The sequence below is a fragment of the Castor canadensis genome, chromosome 7, assembly GCF_047511655.1.
Source record: "Castor canadensis chromosome 7, mCasCan1.hap1v2, whole genome shotgun sequence".
Classification (NCBI taxonomy): domain Eukaryota; kingdom Metazoa; phylum Chordata; class Mammalia; order Rodentia; family Castoridae; genus Castor; species Castor canadensis.
The window spans coordinates 158,773,515-158,793,400 of NC_133392.1; the positions used below are offsets into that span (position 1 = coordinate 158,773,515).

At 54.6% G+C, this 19,886-nt stretch overlaps 1 protein-coding gene across 9 annotated transcripts in view; it reads left to right on the forward strand.

Moving 5' to 3' along the window:
- Positions 1 to 19,886, forward strand: part of Plekhg5 (pleckstrin homology and RhoGEF domain containing G5) — a 50,348-nt gene that overhangs the window by 29,140 nt on the left and 1,322 nt on the right. For 3 of the 9 annotated variants that reach the window (XM_074081498.1, XM_074081492.1, XM_074081499.1), the window contains exons 3-21: positions 9,849 to 9,978; positions 11,247 to 11,349; positions 11,726 to 11,786; positions 12,156 to 12,247; positions 12,650 to 12,786; positions 13,080 to 13,225; positions 13,792 to 14,001; positions 14,058 to 14,261; positions 14,597 to 14,692; positions 15,351 to 15,401; positions 15,567 to 15,716; positions 16,093 to 16,203; positions 16,300 to 16,449; positions 16,541 to 16,678; positions 16,838 to 16,957; positions 18,004 to 18,136; positions 18,230 to 18,345; positions 18,444 to 18,634; positions 19,071 to 19,850. In XM_074081498.1, coding sequence (XP_073937599.1) covers positions 9,849 to 9,978; positions 11,247 to 11,349; positions 11,726 to 11,786; positions 12,156 to 12,247; positions 12,650 to 12,786; positions 13,080 to 13,225; positions 13,792 to 14,001; positions 14,058 to 14,261; positions 14,597 to 14,692; positions 15,351 to 15,401; positions 15,567 to 15,716; positions 16,093 to 16,203; positions 16,300 to 16,449; positions 16,541 to 16,678; positions 16,838 to 16,957; positions 18,004 to 18,136; positions 18,230 to 18,345; positions 18,444 to 18,634; positions 19,071 to 19,850 — 3,119 coding nt within the window. Of the gene's footprint in view, positions 1 to 2,638; positions 2,796 to 9,848; positions 9,979 to 11,246; positions 11,350 to 11,725; positions 11,787 to 12,155; positions 12,248 to 12,649; positions 12,787 to 13,079; positions 13,226 to 13,791; positions 14,002 to 14,057; positions 14,262 to 14,596; positions 14,693 to 15,350; positions 15,402 to 15,566; positions 15,717 to 16,092; positions 16,204 to 16,299; positions 16,450 to 16,540; positions 16,679 to 16,837; positions 16,958 to 18,003; positions 18,137 to 18,229; positions 18,346 to 18,443; positions 18,635 to 19,070; positions 19,855 to 19,886 lie in introns of those variants that run through there. The other 6 variants (XM_074081497.1, XM_020161901.2, XM_074081494.1 and 3 more) reach the window with 6 other exon arrangements.

The window sequence follows — 19,886 nt, forward strand, 5'->3', positions numbered from 1 at the left end:
CAGCTTCAGCATCTAGTTTCTGGGTATCAGTTTCAACAAGCCAGCCCTGACTCACAGGTCTGGAACTGGGCTGGGCTGGGGTGGGGGAGCTCCCCAGGGGGCTTGGGGCCAGGACCTCAGGCGAGTTCCCTGCTGCAGAGAGGAGTCGAAAATCCAAGAGCTGTGAGGCCCTTTGCCTCTCCTGGCACAGGAGCTAGGGGCTCCTTTCCTCTTCTTGCTCTGCCACTTCTTCTGCATTCTGGTCCTGGGGCAGCAGGACCCTTGCTCTCTAATGAGCAGAGTCCACGCTGGAGCACCCAAGTGGCAGCATGAATCAGATGACTAGGGCCCAGTCACTCAGGTGACCTCCAGTGGACAACCTACCCTGACCATCTCCATATGCTGTGACCTGGTTATCCCACACCAGTGTGATTCTCTCCTCAAAAGGGTGGTCTTCAAGAACCTGCTCGCAGACCATCACTTAGCTGGTCCCTAGGCCCCAGCCCTGTCCTGGATCTAAGGCATAGGGGCATCTGTCCCAAACTAGGCATCTTGTTTTTCCACTTTCACTATTCACCTTGGGGGCATGTTCTGTAACCACTCAAGGCTTTAGTTTTTTCCTGTTAAGTTGGAGTAGTGGCAGTATCTCCTTTGAGAGACTCTGAGAAGAGTGAATGGGATTTGCTGCCCCAAACTCCTGGGACAGTCGTGACACTTGGGGCCATGCTCACTGAAAGGTAGGTAGCTGTCTTCCTTTGGGGCAGGGACAAGGAGCTAGAGAAAGGTCACCAGGATTTGAGTGGAAACTCACTTGCTCTGGGTCAGCAGGCCCAAGGTCACACATGGATCCTAGGAAGAGAGAGAGATCCTTTGGTCCAGCAGCGGGGAAGGCTCTGTTGAGAGCCTCCACAGAAATGAATATTCTGAAGCTGGTTTGCCAGTGACTCACACCTGTAATCCTAGCTACTCAGGAGGCAGAGCAGGATTGCAGTTCGAAGCCAGCCCAGGCACATAGTTCATGAGACTCTATCTCAAAAAAACCCATCACAAAAATAGGGCTTGTGGAGGGGCTCAACGTATAGGCCCTGAGTTTAAACCCCAGTTCCAAAAACAAAAAGTAAGTAAGTAAAATCCTGGCTAAGACTGTCCCTGTCCTCAAAGTTCCTCTGTAGCTGAAGACCTTCTGCCTTCATTCATCTACTTAGTGATCTACATGGAACATACCATAGTTGTGTCACAACCATCGTGAAGGCTAAGAACACAGCAGAGCCAGACAGCTAAGGCCTGTCAGAGACATCTTAGCAGGAAAGAATGATAAAGACAAGAACAAGGAAATAAAATGTTCTCAGGTGGTAATAAATGTGAAGAAGGAATTAGTTCAACTTCAGGGACTTGTGAGAAGGAGGGTGATTGGGTATTTATTTTGAGAGCTGCCAGTCAAAGTCTGGAGCGAGTGCAGCCCCAATGGGGAGCAATGCAGAGGTCAAGGTCCTGAGACTGATGAGTTGTATGGCCAGCCAGCAGGTGGACCACCAAATAGGACCGCCTACGAGTAGAGGTGGGAGCCAGGCCATGGTAGATTTTATTCTAAGCAAGATAGGAAGTAATCGTTTCTAAAAACTATCCCTGTGGTATGGGTAGTGTATGACCTGGCTTTTGGAAGTGCAATTGGCCTCTGAAACCTCCCAACCCCAAGCTGCTGCCCCTGAAAGCCATCTCGGAGACCCGTGGCCCCTTTTCTGCCCTGTGGAGTCAGATGGAGGAGGAGCTGTTAAGGTGTGGGTGGGCTGAGATTGCAGATGGCTTACTGGTACTGAGGACTGTTCCACCGAGGCCATTCTAGACCCAAGTCAGCAGTCTGGGTTTCTGTGCACTTTTATGTCTCTTTATGTCACTATCCCCCAGGTGATAAGTGCGGATAGTAGTACCTGCTTTCTTGGGAATGAGTGAAAAAGCGCTTTGACAACCACACAGTCGGGACCCCTGCACCTCAATCGGAGGCCGGGCGTCCCGTTGGGCTCTGCTGAGTGCCCCCTAGCGGTATCCCGAGCTGTCGCTGCGGGGACCTCCGGCAAAGCCGAGCTGGGCTGCCAGGTTTTCCTTGTTACCCTCCCCGCTCCTCACCCAGTCCGGAGGGGCGGGGGGTGCGGGGAGAGACCAGAGCACCCTCCCGGCCTCTTGGACCTTAGAGACAAGGCCGCATTCCGCCCGCGGCCCCCAGAGGACACTGGCGCCCTCGGCTCTGTGCCACGCCACTGCGTGGGGAGGTCCCCAGGACGGTGCGCGGGCCTCGGATGACCCTGGGGAGGGCTCTGAGCGCAGGATGGTGGCTGCGACAGCGTGCAGTTCCAGCAGAGAGGGTGTCCCCGGGCTGGACGCAGAGCAGGGTCCGAGGACCCCGAAGGGAACGCGGCCCTGCCCCGGCCTGGCCCCTTTAGTGCCCGGCACTCGGGGAGCCCCCTGGGGACGTGAGAAGGGCGGAGGCGCGGTCTGGGGAGGCGGGGTGCCCTTGAGCTGGCAGAGGGTCGGGTATCCCGGGCGGGGTTCCGCCGGCTCAGCGGGGTGTCACGGCCACCCTCCCCCCGATGGTGTCCCTCTCGCTCGGCCGGGGGCGGGCGCGGCCGCACAATGGCAGGAAGCGGGGCTCCGCGCTTTGTCCGGCAGGCGGGCGGCGCAGACCGCCGCTTCCTCCGGCCGCCATGGGGACCGGACCCGGCGTCTCCGGGCGCCGAGCGGCGTCCAGACTCGGCCCCGGGCTGCCCTCCCCAGACTCCGAGCCCTGCTGGGCCGGGGGTCGCTCCCGCGGCGAAGGCCAGGTACCGGGGGCGGGGAGGGTGGGCGGGGCGCGCGCGATTTCTGTGCCTCGGCTCCTTGGCGCGGTCCCCAAGGAGGGTTGGGGCCCAGGGCCACCGAATCCCCTGCCTGGGCTGCACACCATTTGGGGGCCGGGGCTCGAGGTGTGTCCCCCCGCTCCCGGGGTTAGGGGATGGATGGCCCAGGCGCCCGACCTCTCCTGGCCTCCGGACACACCTGTGGGGCCCAGGCGACCTCCCCTTCCTTCCTCTGCCCACAGCCCTGCCACTCCCTCCTCTCCACACAGGCCTCTGCTTCTTCTGCCTCAGGCCTCAGTTCTTGTGCAAGAGGGAAGCCAGCACACAGTGGGGTTTAGCTGTGCTCTCCAAAGGACATCTCAGTTATTTGTAAGGCACTGTTTTTCAAAGTGCTTGTGGCCTGCCTGTTCCATTGGGTAGGAAACTATCCCTCATCCTACTGGCACCGGTGTGGCTTGGTGGGCAGGCAGGAAGGCTGGGGAGGAGACATCTGGGTCTGAGAGAAGGGACCCAAGAGTGGCTTTGGGAAGGAGCCACCCTACTTTAGTGCTAGGGAGACCCCTGCCAGAGGAGGAGCTGGGGAGACCTTGTGGTTTGGGGATGGGATGTTAGGAAGCTGGAAGGGCTCTGCCCACCCTAGCCTCAGCCTCTCAGCTGGGCATGGTTTTTCCTGGGAGTTCTCGAGCTTCATCCTCAACCAGAGGCTGGGTTCAGTTCCTGGGCCTAGTCTTCATTGGTGTCCCTGCTGTCCCTGAACCCGGGACTGCTGGCAGGGTGGAGGCAGATGAGGTTTGTCCGTGGTTGTAGGAGTTGCAGCCATGGTGGTATTGCTCACCAAAGCCCATCCCAGGGCAGGAAATGAGTCTACAGGCCCCCAAAGGCACCCAGAGTTTCCACAGGGTGGAGCACATAGGTGTTCAATAAATACTTGTTAAATACTGAATCTACCGGAGGAGTGAATCTCTGTGTGAAATCCTTTGTATATATTGGGTTGATTAAAAAAAAAAGATTGTAGCACAGAACCAGAGACTGGAACTGGAAGGGTTCCAGCGACCCTCCTCAGAACTCTACAGCCTGGCATGGCTTCTGCCTGCCACATCACCCCCCACCCACTGAAGACAGGGCCTGGGTAACTGGTTGATCTGCAATCCCTCTTGGCACTGGATAACTGAAGCTGTCCGGGTTAGGAGGAGGTCAGCAGGAGGAGCTGTGCCAGGCTGGCTGCCCTGGCTGGATGTAGAGCAGGGGCTGTTAGGCTGACAGACTGGTGGGCTGCTAGAAAGAGGGACTGAAGGGGGGCAGGCACCTTTCCCAGATCACTGTCTAGATCACCTGGAAGCTGGGCTTTTCTCTGTGCATGGCCCTGAGTTGCCAGGGTGGGCTGCAGGCAGAAGCACGGCTGTGCTGTGGTTCTCATTCTTTTTTTTTTTTAAACTTATTTTTGGTGTTTGAACTCAGGGCTTCACACTTGCTAGGCAGGCATTCTACCACTTGAGCCATTCTGCCCCAGTCCCTTGTTTTTTATGTTGGGTATTTTCAAGATAGGGTCTCTCAAACTATTTGCCCAGGCTAGTTTTGAACCTCCTGACCTGCCTCCTGCGTAGCTAGGATTATAGACGTGCCCTATCGATGCTAGGCTTCAAACTTTTCTTTTTTTAGCAGGAGATTAAGTAAGGACAGGAACCAGAAACCATTTCAAGCCCCCACAACCATTCGTGAAGGGCATAGAAGTGGGGGCCATCTGGCGTTTTAGCTGCCTACAGGTTATAATGTCCACTGCTGTCTGCCCAGGACCCAACTCCACAAAACTCAGGCCCTCTTAACAAGTGGGCAGCCCACCAACTGCTCTTTCTGTGGTTAGGCTGATGGAGGAGTGAAGGGACAATTACCAAAATAGCAAGCATCAAACTGGAATTGACTTCCTCCTGTCCCCATAGCCCCCTAACCCCCAGAATGACATATATCCAGCCTCTTCCACTCTTCTCTCCCTGAGATGGTATGACTGTGTTTAAGATCTGGAATTTGTGTCACACTCTGGCTCCACTGGTTGTGTAACTGTAGGTGAGTTATTTAACCTCTTGTGTAAAGAGGGGACAATAAGGTTCCCTGCCACATAGGGTGAGAGGCAATTACACATGTGAAGTCTTCAATACATCCCTCCTCTCATTATCAGTGGAGCTCAGACTTTGCCCTGCCTCCTCCCTTCCCCTACCCTTCCTTAGGGGAGAGGTTTTCTTTTTGTCTTTTTTTTTTTTGGTGCTGGGATCGAACCCAGGGCCTCACGCATGCTAGGCAAGCGCTGTACCACCGAGCTACATTCCAGCCCCCCTACCCTTCCTTAGGTCACTCTGTCCAGGCCATCCCTGCCTGCCATCTTGGAAATCTCTGATTAGGCTCCTCCCAGCCAAAAGTTCTTCAGTGCCTCTCCACTTACCTAATTAATAAATTAAACAAGTATTTGTTGAGCGGCTAGGACTGGAATCAGATAAACGAAAATTTCTGTCCTTGCCAGGCTGACTAGGTGTTAACAGTAAAATATTCAGGCTGTCAGACAGTGGGAAGTGCCCAAGAGAGAGAGCAAGGAACACTGGGGACAGAAGGGCAAGAAGGTGACTTTGGAGGAGGAGTGGGGAGGCAGGGGGTAGGCACCTTGCCATCTGAGGGACTAGAATCTCAGGCCAGGGGCTAGCAGATGCCAAGGCTCAGAGGAACTGGAGTGTCTTGGAGACCCTCCAGGAACCAGAGTGTGCAGCACAGTGAGCCAGAGCTCCATGTGGGGACTTTTGGCAGTTCTTGGAGTGAGGTGGGGGCCATGGCAGAGTTTTCAGAGGACTTATTATGACTCCTCTTTTTTTTTTTTTTTTTTTTTGTGCTTACTGGGGTTTGAACTTAGAGCCTACAACTTGAGCCACTCCACCGGCCCTTTCTCGTGATTTTTTTTTTTTTTTTTTTTTTTTTTTTGAGCTAGACGCACTGTTTGTCTGGGCTGCCTTCGAACCTCGATCCTCTTGATCTCTGCCTCCTGAATAGCTAAGACTACAGGTGTGAGCCACCAGCGCCTGGCTTAATGTGACTTCTCTTTGAACAGGGTCCAGTCTGACTGGAGAACTGACAGGATAGGGGCTAAGGAGACCAGCTAGGAGGCCATTGGTAGCATCTAGCTGAGAAGTGACGATGAGGGCAGTGGTGGGAGTTGAAGTTACTGGTCCTAAAGGTGGAGCCAGTGTCTTTTCAGATCGACTGCATAGGGCGTAACAAAGAGCCAAGACTGACCCCAAAGGTTTGGGCCTAATATGTTCATCTCCTGGGGCTGCTCAAACAAGTTAACACAATTGGCTTAGGATAAGAGAAATTCATTCTTTTGTTTTGTTGTTGAGTTTTGGGTTTTTTGTTTTGTTTTGTTGGGTGAGACTGGAACATGAACTCAGGGCTTCCTGCTTGCAAAGCAGGCACTCTACTGCTTTAGCCACCCCTCCAGTTCATTTTGCTCTGCTTATTTTGGAGATGGCGGGGTCTCAAGAACTATTTGCCCAGTGGGCCTTGAGTCTCTATCCTCCTGATCTCAGGCTCCCAAGTAACTAGAGCAATAGGCGAGAGCCACCAGCATCCAGCTTCCTTTTTGTTTTTTGAGCTGTCCTTCCATGTTGTCTAGGCTGACCCCAAATGCCTCAGCTCAAGTCATCCTCCCACGTCAGCCTCCCCAGTAGCTGGGACTACTGTCATGTGCCACCGTGCCCAGCGTTAGAAAATTTTATTCTCTCCCAGTTCTGATGCTCATAGTCTGAATCTGATGTCACAGGGCTGTGCTCTCTCTGAAGGCTGGAGAAGAGGATCCTTCTTGTTTTGTTTTTGGAGATACTGGGGTTTGAACTCAGGGCCTTACACTGAAGCCCCATGTATCCTTCCTTGTTTCTTCAACTTCTGATGACCACCCCCCACCCCCGCCATATTCTTTGGTTTGTAGATGCACCACTCCCTCTCTGCCTCTGTTGTCACACAGGTGTTCTCCTCATGTCATGTGTGTGTCCTGTCTCTTCGCTCTTCCTCTCCTCTCCTCTCTTCTCCTCTCCTCCCTTCCCTTCTTTCCTCTCCTTTCTCTGCCTCTCAAGAGTCCTACTATGTAGCTCAGGCTGGCCTTGAACTTGAGATCCTCCTGCCTCAGCCTCCCCGGTGCCAGGATTAGCCACTGGACAGACATCCTTCTTATACCAGTCATATGTAACTCCATCTCCACTATGGCCAAATCTTTTTTTTCTTTTTATGGTACTAGGGTTTGAACCCAGGGCTTTGAGCTTGCTAGACAGGTGTTCTACCACTTGAGCCACACATCCAGCTCCCCTATGCTCAATCTTAACTCATTTTACTTGCATTGGCTCTATTTCCAGTTAAGATCACATTCAGAGGTGTTGGACATTAGGGCCTGATGTATCTCTTGAAAGGGACACAAAATTCAAAATGTAGGACTTGCAGGTATTAAATTAAGATGAAGGGAACTGCAGGGAGAAGTCAGGAGTGCGGGAGGGGTAGAGAGGTAGATGGTGAGTTTGAGATGCTAGTTAGAATCTAGGAGTGGTGGTGCACACCTGTAATCCCAACATCTGGAGGCTGAGGCAGGAGGATCGTAAGTTCAGGGCCAACCTGTACAACACAATCAGAATCTGTCTTAAAACAAAACAACCAAAAGAACCCAAGAGGACAGTTGAGAAAGTGGCTCTAAAGTCAGTCAGGAGCTCCAGGCTGACCAGTTTTTTGTTTATGTTTTTGTTTTTGTGGTACTTTTTGGTTTGCGCTTAGGGGCTTATGTTTGCTAGGCAAGTACTCTGTCACTTGAGCCATGCCCTCAGCCCAAGCCCAAGGTGCAGTTGGAAGTCATGAGACTGGATGAGCCCCTTGGGACAAAAGTGGAAGAAATAGGAATAGGTACCAGAGGGGAGGGGAGCAGGAAGCAGCTGGGAGACTGACAAGTGGGAGGGGGCCCAGGGGACTGAGGAAGAAGGTGTTTCCAGAGGCCACCTGTGTCCAGTACTCAGTCACATGGGAATGGATCAGTCCACTGAGCAAGTGGGAGATGTTGGTGACAGGAGAAGAGTGCCTTTGGTGACTTGAGCCTGGTGCAGGGGTGAGGGGGTGAGAGAGAATGGAGAATTAGAAAATCCCCCTTGCCTGATTGATTCAGGCAAGAACTGTCGGTGTACTCGAAAGCCGTTCCTTTTGGTAACTGAGGTTACCAGGGAACAAGACAAAGTGTTACCCACACATTCCTCACTAATAATGCGGAGAAAAAGGGACTTTGTAAGGTGCAATGAGATCCCCAAATGATCTGGCATCATGGGGGAGCAGAAGAGAACAGTCAGCTCTGTGGTGTCTCAGCCTAGATACTCAGGCTGAAATTGCTTGAGGGTCTCCAGAGGAAACCACGTGGAGGTGATTTGATGCTTCCAAAATGTCAGTATCAAAAAGAGCAAAAAAACAAATGAAGAACAAATTAGTCCTATGGGAACCTTGACTGGAACCATGACTCACTCAGCTGGCAAATGTGAACACAGAATACAGATGGACGTAAAAGTTGTTTTCCAAGTGCAGCCATTCTGTGGGACTCTGTAGGAAAATGTCCTTGCCAGGTGCAGTGCAGTCTGGAACAGAATTGTTTAAGCCCAGGAACTGGAGACCAGACTGGGCAACACAGTGAGACCCCATCACAAAGGCGGGAAAAAAAGAGGAGTGGGGTGATGAGAAAGAGAACGAGGGAAGGCAGATGTGATGGAATCAAGAAGGCATTCTTTCAACTTTCTATAGGTGTGAAATATTTTAAAACAAAAACTGGGAAAAGTGAAGAGACAGGGGAGAGACTGGGAAGTTATGAGTACAGAGACCTCTGTACAGCTTCACTGCAACAGGAAGGAGCAGATGCTGGAGGGGGAAGTGGGGGTCAAGACTCTGTTTATAAGGCAGAGGAACAGCGTGCTGAATGGCAATGGGAGTGATCCAGTGCAGAGGAACCTTGACCGTGGAGGACTTGGGAGAATCTAGGGGCTGTCCTGCACCCAGCCAGAGGGCAGACCTAGGAAGGACTTGCCTCAGATTGGAAAGGGGCCAATCACGGCAAGTCCCGCAGCCTTGGGCAGGTGGCCGGACATGGAGGTGGGAGCCCGTGGGCCTCCTTCTGCTGGCTTCTGTTTTTCTGGAAACCCCTGATGCAACATACCTGCAGGGAGTGCATAGGGCTGGTCCATCAGAGGTTGGAGGGCAGAGAAGATATGACCGAAGGGTGAGGGCCTGGGTGGGCAACAGGGGTCGGGGGGCCTGCCAGAACTCAGGGCATTCTGGTGCCAACACTGAGTGACACAACTAAAGAACAGCCCTCAGCTTCATTTTTTTGTTTGTTTGAGACAGGATATCTATGTAGCTCAGGCTGGCCTGGAACTCCTGCCTCAGTTTCTCAAGTGCAGGGATTACAGGTGGTGTACCACAATACCCAGCTTCCAGGCTTCATTTTCGGGGGGTCTTTCCTGCTTGTGCACCAGGGAGAGGCCTTGGTTTTTTTTGTTTTTTTTTTTTCTCAGTATATGAATTTGTTAGCTTTCATCTACTGAACAGCAGCTTTCAACGATACCAGAAATTATTGTATTTAAAGAAAAATTCCTTAAAGACATTAGTTTCTACAAATATCCTCTAAGACAAGAGGCCTTGGTTTTTGTTGTTGTTTTTGTTTTTTTGGCAGCACTGGGGTTTGAACTCAGGGCCTCACACTTGCTAGACAAGCACTCTCACTGCTTGAGCCACTCCACCAGCCCAGGAAAAGGCCTTGGGAGTCCTTACTTCATTGCTATTCCTTTGAAGTCTTCAGAGCAGGTTGTGTTTTTCTCTGCAGCCCTAGGAAAGATTATCCAAATGAATGAACCCCAGCATAAGGCACCCCACTGGGGAAGATGGCTGGATGACCAGAGGCAGTCCCATCAGTGCCTGGCAGTGATCCAGGCAGCAGGTGCGTCTGTTTGTGAGGTCCAGCTCGACCCACCTCCCATCCTTCACCCACAGGTATGTCATCACGCTGACTGCCAGCAGCTGCACCGTCGGGGGCCCCTCAACCTCTGTGAGGCCTGTGACAGCAAGTTCCACAGCACTGCATATTATGACGGGCACATTCGCTTTGACTTGCCCCCCCAAGGTGAGCACTGGAGGGGCCCATCCTGGCCCTAGGACTCCCAGGGCAGCTTGGAACCTCCGTATGGAGAGGGACAGTGTTCTACTAACCATTTGATCCTTGTTAGGGCCATGGAAAGCACAAGAGTCATCTGTAGATAATAAACCCAGAGACTGGTAGAGTAGTTCAAGTGGTAGAGTGCCTGCCTAGAAACCATGAGGCCCTGAGTGCAAACTCCAGTACTGAAAAAAAGAAAAAAAAGTAAAGTTTAGCTGGGTGCCAGTGGCTCACACCTGTAATCCTTGCTACTCAGGAGGCAGAGATCAGGAGGATCGATGTTCAAAGCCAGTCCGGGCAAATAGTTCGTGAGACCCTATATGGAAAAAAAACCATCACAACAATGGGCTGGTGTAGTGGCTTAAGGTGTAAGCCCTGAGTTCAAACCTAGTACCGCAAAAAAAAAAAAGAAAAAAAAGAAAAAACAAGACATGTGATGATTCCTTTGTTTTCACAAGTTTTTTGTGGCAAAACAATCTGGGGACTGGGCCCTGTCTCTAGGGCAGATGTCTCTTTCAGGCTGTATTATTCTCCCTGGCTCTTGCCTCCCACAACTGCCTCTGCCCCTGGTGGGGGCCATCATAGTGAAGGTCCCTTTCTTCCTGGCCCTGGCTGTCCTCAGGGCTGGGGATATCTGGCAGATCCTCCATGCCACGCTGTCAGCCTCGCAGAGGCTGGTGGGACAGCAGGTCAGAAGGAACTTGTAGCAGGAAATAAGAAACCCCTCCTGCTGAATAGGGCTGGCCCGGCCCACTGCCAACTGGCTGTAAGGTACCCAGGCCTGGAGAGAAATGCCACCTCTTGTCTCCTTTCCCAGAGGGACAAAAGGACTCTCCCCCTCTGCCAGGGCCCCCAGGACTTCAGGTGATCACAGCAGTGGGGGAGGGGAGGCCTGAAAGGAGAGCCCTGGACTTTGGTCCCTGCCTGCAGCAATCACAGAAGCAGGACTTCATTACCCTTGTTATGGAAGGGTAAACTGAGGCCATAGGTGGGTTTGTATTTGGGGTGGGGCATCACTTGGGGTGTCATCCCAGGGTCTTTTCATCCTTTTGGGTCTGGGGGCATGGATAACAATGACTGGTCCCTCTCCTGGCAGAACTGAACGGCTCTAGCTAATTGGTATTGGTGACAGTCCTAGGGGTCCTGGTCTGTATCCCTCTGGAGGTGACCATATTCAAGGGCTAAGGAGAGGCCAGGGAGAGAGCAACCACAACCCCCTCCCTCTGTCCTCAAAGGGTCTGTTCTGGCCCGGAATGTGTCCACCCGGTCGTGTCCCCCTCGTACCAGCCCTGCAGTGGACCTGGAAGAGGAGGAGGAAAGCTGTGTGGATGGCAAAGGGTAGGTGGGGAATAAGTGGGTGGGGAAGCCACCACAGGGAGAGACCCAGGGACCAGACCAGAAGGGCTGATGGCAGACCCCTTTCCTGCCCCTGTAGTTGCTCTGATTCCTAGAAGTGGCTGAGACAGCCCCATCAACCTGTAGGGTGGCTGGGATGCACTCCTACCTTACTGGGTACCATTGTGTGTGGCTCCCGTGTTGGCCACCAGAGGGCACACAATCATATGTGGGCCTGGCTTGCATGTGCAAGCATCCAAATTACTTGTCACCTGGAATGAGCAAGGGGTGGGAGAGACCATCAAGGCCCCCACTCACAGTCCACCCAGGTGAGGGCCAAACTACACCTCTAGTGTCTGCCCTAATTGCTTCCCTGCAGGGACCGGAAGAGTACAGGCCTGAAACTCTCCAAGAAGAAAGCAAGGAGGAGACACACCGATGTAAGGAGGCCCCAGTGCTGGCAGATGGGGGCTCACAGACAGCCCCACACCTCCCAGACCCTTGCCTTTTTCTGAGGCTGGGCTTCTCTGCTCTGAACTCCAAGATCAGGGATGGGGTCTGGAGTAAGCATGTCCCTCCCCTGCCTCCCTGCCCTGCAGCCCAGCACTACCCACCTAGCCAGGTTGGGCTGGGGCTCCAGGAGCTCCTTGTGCAGGGGGTACATTGGGGGGCCTCACTGAGATGGTGAAGATCTGGGGAGATCCCTGGCCTTCACTTCCTTGTTGGGCTTCTCATCCTGGACCATAAGGTGGAGGAGGTAGGGGACAAGGTGTAGCAGTGGAGAGGCTAACAGACTCATGTCCTCTCAGGACCCAAGCAAGGAGTGCTTCACCTTGAAATTTGACCTGAATGTGGACATTGAGACAGAGATTGTACCAGCCATGAAGAAGAAATCACTGGGGTAGAGCTTGGTGGAACTGAGGGCAGAAGTGGGGTAGGGCTAGGGACAGGTGTGGCCTCCCAGGTCAGAGGCTCTAGTCCTCTGCGTGTGTGTGTGTGTGTGTGTGTGTGTGTGTGCGTGACGTGCGCACATCCTCACCTGTGGGTAGGCACATGGATCTGCATACCCATACAAATGAACAGGACAGGATCTGTACACTTGTGCATCCTAAACCTGTATGCAGGGCCTTGGCCCTGTGTGCAGCTATGCCTGTGTGAGCTCTGGGGGCAGGTGTCTGTGTACCTGTGTGTGACCCTCTGTGTGCCTTCCTTTTGTGTGTGTGTGGACCAGTGGATCTGGGGCTGTGGATGGGACAGGGGCTGGCGTGATTGTCCTAATGTGCACACCTTCCTCCTGGGGCAGGGAGGTGCTGCTGCCTGTGTTTGAAAGGAAGGGCATCTCACTGAGCAAGGTGGATATCTACCTGGACCAGTCCAACACACCCCTGTCTCTCACCTTTGAGGCCTACAGGTTCGGAGGACACTACCTGCGGGTCAAAGGTGAGCAGGAGGCTCCTCAGGCCACCTGGCTGGGTGAGGTGGCTGGAGCCTGGTAGATCCTCATGGAGATGAGAACTCTTCCTGGGCTCAGGTTCCCATTGGCTATGGCTCTGAGCAGGCTCATTACCATACAGGTGTCTCTGCTGGGTGCTGGTGGCAGGTGCTGGCAGGGTGGAGCTCTGGGGGAAGGCAACCAGGCCTGAGCTTGGATCCTGCAGGGAGAGAGGACTGGGGCCCCTTGTCCCCAGACCTGGGTGCTTAGGACCTCTTGTTACCCCCACATGCCACCCCAGCCAAGCCAGGGGACGAAGGCAAAGTGGAGCTGGGAGTGAAGGACTCTAAGTGCCTGAGTTTGCCAATCCTGCGGCCAGCTGGGGCTGGGCCCCCTGTGTTGGAGCGTGTGGACCCTCAGTGCCGCCGGGAGAGTCTCGACATCTTGGTGAGGAGGAGGGGCTTTCAGGGCTAGGGGTGGAGCCCAGGTGAGACTCATGGCCCTTCCTTACTCAGGGGAAAGTCACCCTGGATCCCTCACTGCCCCCTTTTGGGACTATAAGTCCCAAAAAGATGGGGCTGTCTGTGAGTATAAGAACCCTCTGTGGATCTCACCATAGCCCCAAGATGATGGGAGTCTTTTAGTGCTCAGGGGGTTGGAGAGTGTGTGTGTATGTGTGTGTAAGAGAGAGGAGAGAGAGAGAGAATGTATTTGTGTTGAGGAGTGAGTCCTGGAAACCATTTGAAGCCATGCTTGTAGGCGCCTCTGATTGTGTCTGCAACTGTGTTTCTTCCCATCTTCTGGCTGGGTGGCTGGGACAATAGTGCCCGGGACTCTGTGTCTGCACTAGCCAGCCCCGCAGAGCACATCTGGGTGTCAGTAGAGGTGGGACTTCAGAACAGGAGTACAGAGACCTTCCTACATCCCAGGCTGGCCTGAGGTCCTGGAAACCCTTGTGGGTAGGGATGTGGAAGTTGGTGAAGGGCTGGCCTTGATCACCCTTCCCTGACCAGGCCCCTGGCCGCCGACGAAAGAACATGTCAGAGTTCCTGGGGGAGGCGAGCATCCCGGGGCAGGAGCCCCCCACACCTTCCAGCTGCTCTCTGCCCAGTGGTAACAGTGGTGGTACCAGCAGTGGAGGCAACGACAGCTGGAAGAATCGGGCAGCCAGTCGCTTCAGTGGCTTCTTCAGCTCAAGCCCCAGCACCAATGCCTTTGGCCGGGTATGTGGCCCATGGGCAGGGTAGCTAGCTGGCCTTGATCCTGACCCTGATCCTAGGTCTCCTTCCAGGAGGTAGACAAGATGGAGCAGCTGGAGGGCAAGCTACATGTCTACAGTCTCTTTGGGCTGCCCCGGCTGCCCCGGAGGCTACGCTTTGACCACGACTCCTGGGAGGAGGAAGAAGAGGATGAAGATGAGGATGAGGACACCGGCTACCTGAAGCTGGAGGACAGTTGGCGGGAGCTCATTGATGGTCATGAGGTGGGCACAGCTGTATCCCTTCCTCTTCCTGCTCATGTGTGAAAGAGGGATCTTGTGAGGACTCAGTGACAGGATATTCAATGGCACATCCCCGAGAGGCTGTTCCCACTTTGGGGAAACTGAGGCTAGACGAAAATGGTGTGCTGTTTGGCTGTTTTAGTGGCAGAGGAGGGCCCCAGATCTTGGGTGTCTTGATTATGACAGTCCACATGATTGTGGCCTGCTTTCTCAAGAACCTCTGTGGCCCCATCAGGAAAACGAGGAAGTTGTATTCAGGGTTGCCCACCCTCCCCTTTCCCTATAGGGAAGGCCTACTCTACTCTCCCTCTCTCTAGAAGCTGACCCGGCGGCAGTGCCACCAGCAGGAGGCGGTATGGGAGCTCCTGCACACAGAGGCCTCCTACATCAGGAAACTTGGGGTGATCACCAATGTAAGTGTGGGGTCCCATCAGCCACCCCACATACCTGCCCCAGTGTCTCTTTCTGGTCAGTCCCTCAGCTGAGTCTGGGCCTTTGTAGAAGGAGTGGGTACCCAAGAATGATGGAGTGGGGCAGGAGTCAGAGAAGGCCTGCCCCAGTTAGGTTATTCCCATAGGCACCTGGGAGGAAACTTCAGGCTAGTTGGCCAGGTTAAGCTGAATTAATACAGGTGAGCCCTTATTCTTTCATTTGTTCAATGGTTATTTCTGAACACCTGCTATGTGCCTGGTGCCCAGGAGCCCACACCCTAGGTGGGACAAGATAAGTAAGCACAGGATAAGTAGGGATTTCAACTCTGGGAGGGGAGCTCCTGTCCTGGGCGTGGTGGCTCAAGGAAGTCAGGCTTCCTGGAGGAAGAATGTACCTCTGAGGGAAACTCCTTAGGCTGAATCAGGACAGAGGTGGGGGACAAAATTGCAGGTGTGGCTGTCTCACCAGCTTCCTTCCCTGTGGAGCCAGGCAGGGTGACATGCTTGGGGGAGGGGGGCTGGAATTCCTAGGTGTGAAGCCACCCTCTTTATCCCTGGCTGCTTCAGGGTTTCCCAGGGGTAGGGGAAGGGTAAGAGTCTGGATGGAGCTTCAGGGCCGAAATGTCCCCTGCTCCCACAGCTGTTCCTGTGCTGCCTCCTCAACCTGCAAGAGTCGGGGCTACTGTGCGAGGTGCGGTCTGGCCTGGGGCAGCGGCGGGGGAGGTGGCTAGAAAGGAGGGATGGGGTCTGTCAAGGGGATGGGGCGGGGCACAGGCCAAGAGGGGCGGGGCGGGGCTAGCCAGGCGGAGTGGGTGGGGAGATGGGCGGGGCCGACGGCACCTCCCGTCCCGCCCAGGTGGAGGCGGAGCGCCTGTTCAGCAACATCCCCGAGATCGCGCGGCTGCACCGCGGGCTGTGGGGCAGCGTGATGGCGCCGGTGCTGGAGAAGGCCCGGCGCACGCGGGCGCTGCTGCAGCCCGGGGACTTCCTCAGATGCTTCAAAATGGTACGGCGCAGGCAGGGCCACTGAGACAGGACCGGAGCGCTGAAAAGGCCCTGTAACCGGATCCCGTCTGCCCATCACCCTTAACTCTCCCTAACCCTAACCCCAGGTGACCCCTATGACCAAAGGCGAGAATTACGTACATGTCTGTCGCCTAGGTGTGAAACCCCACTTGGCCATTTACCGTTGCCACCTGGCTATGGGTGGTCAACGCCCGCTGAGGCTCAGTTTCTTCACCTGGAAACAGGAATATTAGCTTGCCTTCCCCTCGGGGTGGTCGCGGGAGCGCAGTGAGAAAGCGCTTCTGTAGCGCCTGGCGTGGGCCGGCCGGCTAGAAGCGCTGGGTAACCGCTGCTGTGGTTGTTCTGCCTTGGGTCAGTTCGGCTCCCTCTTCAAGCCCTACGTGCGGTACTGCATGGAGGAGGAGGGCTGCATGGAGTACATGCGCGGCCTGCTGCGCGACAACGACCTGTTCCGCGCCTATGTCACGGTGAGGGCTGCTGGGGCGCAGCGGGGCGAGGGACGCGGGATCCTGGCCCCAGCTGCGTGGGCGTGGCCTGACCTGAGCCCCGCCTCCCCGCTGCAGTGGGCGGAGAAGCACCAGCAATGCCAGAGGCTGAAGTTGAGCGACATGCTGGCCAAGCCCCATCAGCGGCTCACCAAATACCCGCTACTGCTCAAGTCTGTGCTGAGAAAGACTGACGAGCCGCGTGCCAAGGAGGCCGTGGTCACCATGGTAACACGAACAGTAGGCGGAGTACCCCCCCCCGCCCGCCCACGGTTCTCTGTAGCTCTCTGACCCTGGATCTAAAGGCCCCTGTCCCCAGATCAACTCGGTGGAACGCTTCATTCACCATGTGAACGCATGCATGCGGCAGCGACAGGAGCGGCAGCGGCTGGCCGCCGTGGTGAGCCGAATTGACGCCTATGAGGTAGTAGAGGGCAGCAACGACGAGGTGGACAAGGTGGGCATGTGTGTCCATGAGGAGGGTCCTCAGCCCGGCTGGGAGGGAGGAAGGGCCAAAATGACAGACAGGAGTGATGCTGGGAGTCTCACTTGAGGCCTCCTAGCTGAAATGGGGAATCAGGCCCTGACCTCCCCTATATCTGCAACCCACCCTCAGCTCTTGAAGGAATTTCTGCATCTGGACTTGATGGCCCCCATCCCTGGTGCCTCCCCAGAGGAGACACGACAGCTGCTGCTGGAGGGGAGCCTGAGGATGAAGGAGGGGAAGGACAGCAAGGTGACTCTTGCTTTATAGGATGGACTATCCTTCCTGGGAGCCTCTTGAACCTCAGTCAGTGGTTCTTAGCTACCTAGTCAGTTAAGTGATGACCCAAGAGCTAGTGACTGTGGTCATAGGGAGGGGTGTTACCTGCCTGTAGTTTACAAATACAGCAACAGGATCATAACCCATGGAGGTGGCAGTGGCAGGGAGGGGCATGTTCCAGAGCCTTGCTGCTGTGTGTTAACCCTGCTGGCACCTGGTAGCCAAAAGCCTGCAAACCATGATCTTTAAGTCACTTCACTTTTTGTTTCTTTTTATTTTGATATTTGAGGGCAGGAGCTCTACCACTTCAGCCACGCCTTCAGCCCTTTGTGCTCTATTTATTTTGGAGATAAGGTCTCACTTTTTGCCCAGGCTGACCTGGACTGTGATCCTCCTATTTTATGCTTCCTGCCATCACTGGGATGACAGGCACCTGTCACCACACTCAGCTTTTTTCTGTTGAGATGGGGGTCTCAGAAACTTTTTGCCCAGGTTGGTCTAGAACCGCAGTCCTTCCAATCTCAGCCTTGCTGTTGGGATGACAGGAAGAGCATGTCCAACTATTGGCTGAGGGCTAAAAGTGTGGCTCAAGCAATAGAGTGCTTGCCTAGTAAGTGTGAAGCCCTGAGTTTAAACCCCAGTACTTCTAAATAAATAAAAATAAATAAATAAATAAATAAATAAATAAATAAATAAAAATAAAAATAAAACTATCTGCCCACATAGGAATGGAACTGAGATCCTCTGGATCCCAGCTTTCCAAGTAGCTAGGACTACAGGTGTGAGCCATGGATACCCGGCTCCCTTTTCTTTTTAATATAAACTGTGATTGAAATAAATTGTAAATGTGTGTCTCAATGAAAGAAAATCATCTTCCTTTTCATTTTAATTTTACTCAAAGGCTCATAGTGGGGGGGAAGGGCAGTGTTTGACAAAAACAGTGCTCCAAGCAGAAGGTGTTACGGCAACCCAGGACCCTGGCTCTGACCTCCACGGCCTCTCCTGCTCCCCCATCCCAGATGGATGTGTACTGCTTCCTCTTCACTGATCTGCTTTTGGTGACCAAAGCTGTGAAGAAGGCAGAGAGGACCAAGGTCATCAGGCCACCACTGCTAGTGGACAAGACTGTGTGCCGGGAGCTTCGGGACCCTGGTGAGCATCTCTGACCCCCTGCTCTTGGGCAGGGGCTGTGATGGGCAGGAACTCTGATCTTGGCTGACGCTGAGGCGGGCCTTCCCTGACTAGGTTCCTTCCTTCTCATCTACCTGAATGAGTTCCACAGTGCCGTGGGAGCTTACACATTCCAGGCCAGTGGCCAGGCCTTGTGCCGTGGCTGGGTGGATGCCATTTACAATGCCCAGGTGAGAACAGAATGGTGTGGGGGAGGCAGGACAGAGTGAGGGGGCTCTGGACCACATTCTGTCATTCTGTTCCTGTGCCTGCCCACCCCTACCTGTAGAACCAGCTGCAGCAGCTTCGTACACAGGAGCACCCAGGTAGCCAGCAGCACCTGCAGAGCCTGGAAGAGGAAGAAGATGAACAAGAAGAGGAAGAGGAGGATGAGGAGGAAGGTGAGGAGAGCAGCACCTCAGGGGCCAGCTCTCCCACCATCCTGCGCAAGAGCAGCGACAGCCTTGACTCCCAGCACTGGTATGTTTGCTCAGCACCACCTAGCAGGTCCCAGGAGGGCAAGTGCTGTAGCTCAGGACTCCTGCTCCAAGGCCAATGACACTGGGCAGGGCCCAACCATGTCCCCTTCCCCCTTCATCTGGGTAGCCTCATGTTGTAAACCCAGTGGGGGTATTGGGGACAGCTCTGCCTTCCTCAGAGACCAGGCAGGGAGGAGTTTTCACTTCGCATGCCCATTCTGATCCATCAGAGGTGGTTATCTGGAGCCCTGTGCTAAGGCTACTTAGATCAAGAAAGACTGCTGGGATCCATTACTGATGTCTGTTGTGGGCAGAGAGACTAGAAGATCTCTGAGCTTTGAGCCCCTGGGGGTAGAGGCTGTAAACCCCTGTGCATTGCCTGTTCCAGGCCTTCTAGGCCTCCTCTGGCTGGACTGACTCTCCTCCCCATCCTATAGTGCCTCTGACGGTTCCACAGAGACCCTGGCCATGGTTGTGGTGGATCCTGGGGAGACGGTCTCCTCCCCTGAGCTTGACCGTGGCCCCTTCAGCTCCCAATCAGACGAGACCTCTCTGAGTACCACTGCCTCATCTATCACGCCCACCAGTGAGCTGTTGCCCCTGGGCCCAGTGGATGGGCGCTCCTGTTCCATGGACTCTGCCTATGGCACCCTGTCGCCCACTTCTCTGCAAGACTTTGTGGCCCCAGCCCCTGTAGCTGAGCCGGTGTCCCGGCCCCCAGAGTTATCACAAACCCCTTCATCTCCACCCTCACCTCGACTCCGCCGCTGCACCCCTGTCCAGCTGCTGCCTCGCCTGCCCCACCTGCTCAAATCCAAATCCGAGGCGAGCCTCCTCCAGCTGCTGTCGGGGGCTGCCACCCATGGAATGTCGCCAGCTCCCAGCCGCAGCCTCTCAGAACTCTGTCTGGCTGCTACAGCCCCTGGTGTTAGGACTCAAGATTCCTCTCAGGAAGCTGGGCCTGGCTGGGATTGCCCAGGAGCACCTAGCGCTGGCAATGGCTCTGAGCCATCAGAGCCCGAGGGCAGAGCCAGCAGCCTGGCTGGAGAACCTACATTCCCTGCAAGGAGGAGATGCAAAGAGCTGCCCTCTGGGGCTTCTCCCAGGGTTCAGCCTGAGCCCCCCCCAGGGATCTCTGCCCAGCACAGGAAGCTAACTCTGGCCCAGCTCTATCGAATCAGGACCACCCTGCTGCTTAACTCCACACTTACTGCCTCGTGAGTTGCCTGGCTGGGGTAAGGGGCAGGTGACTC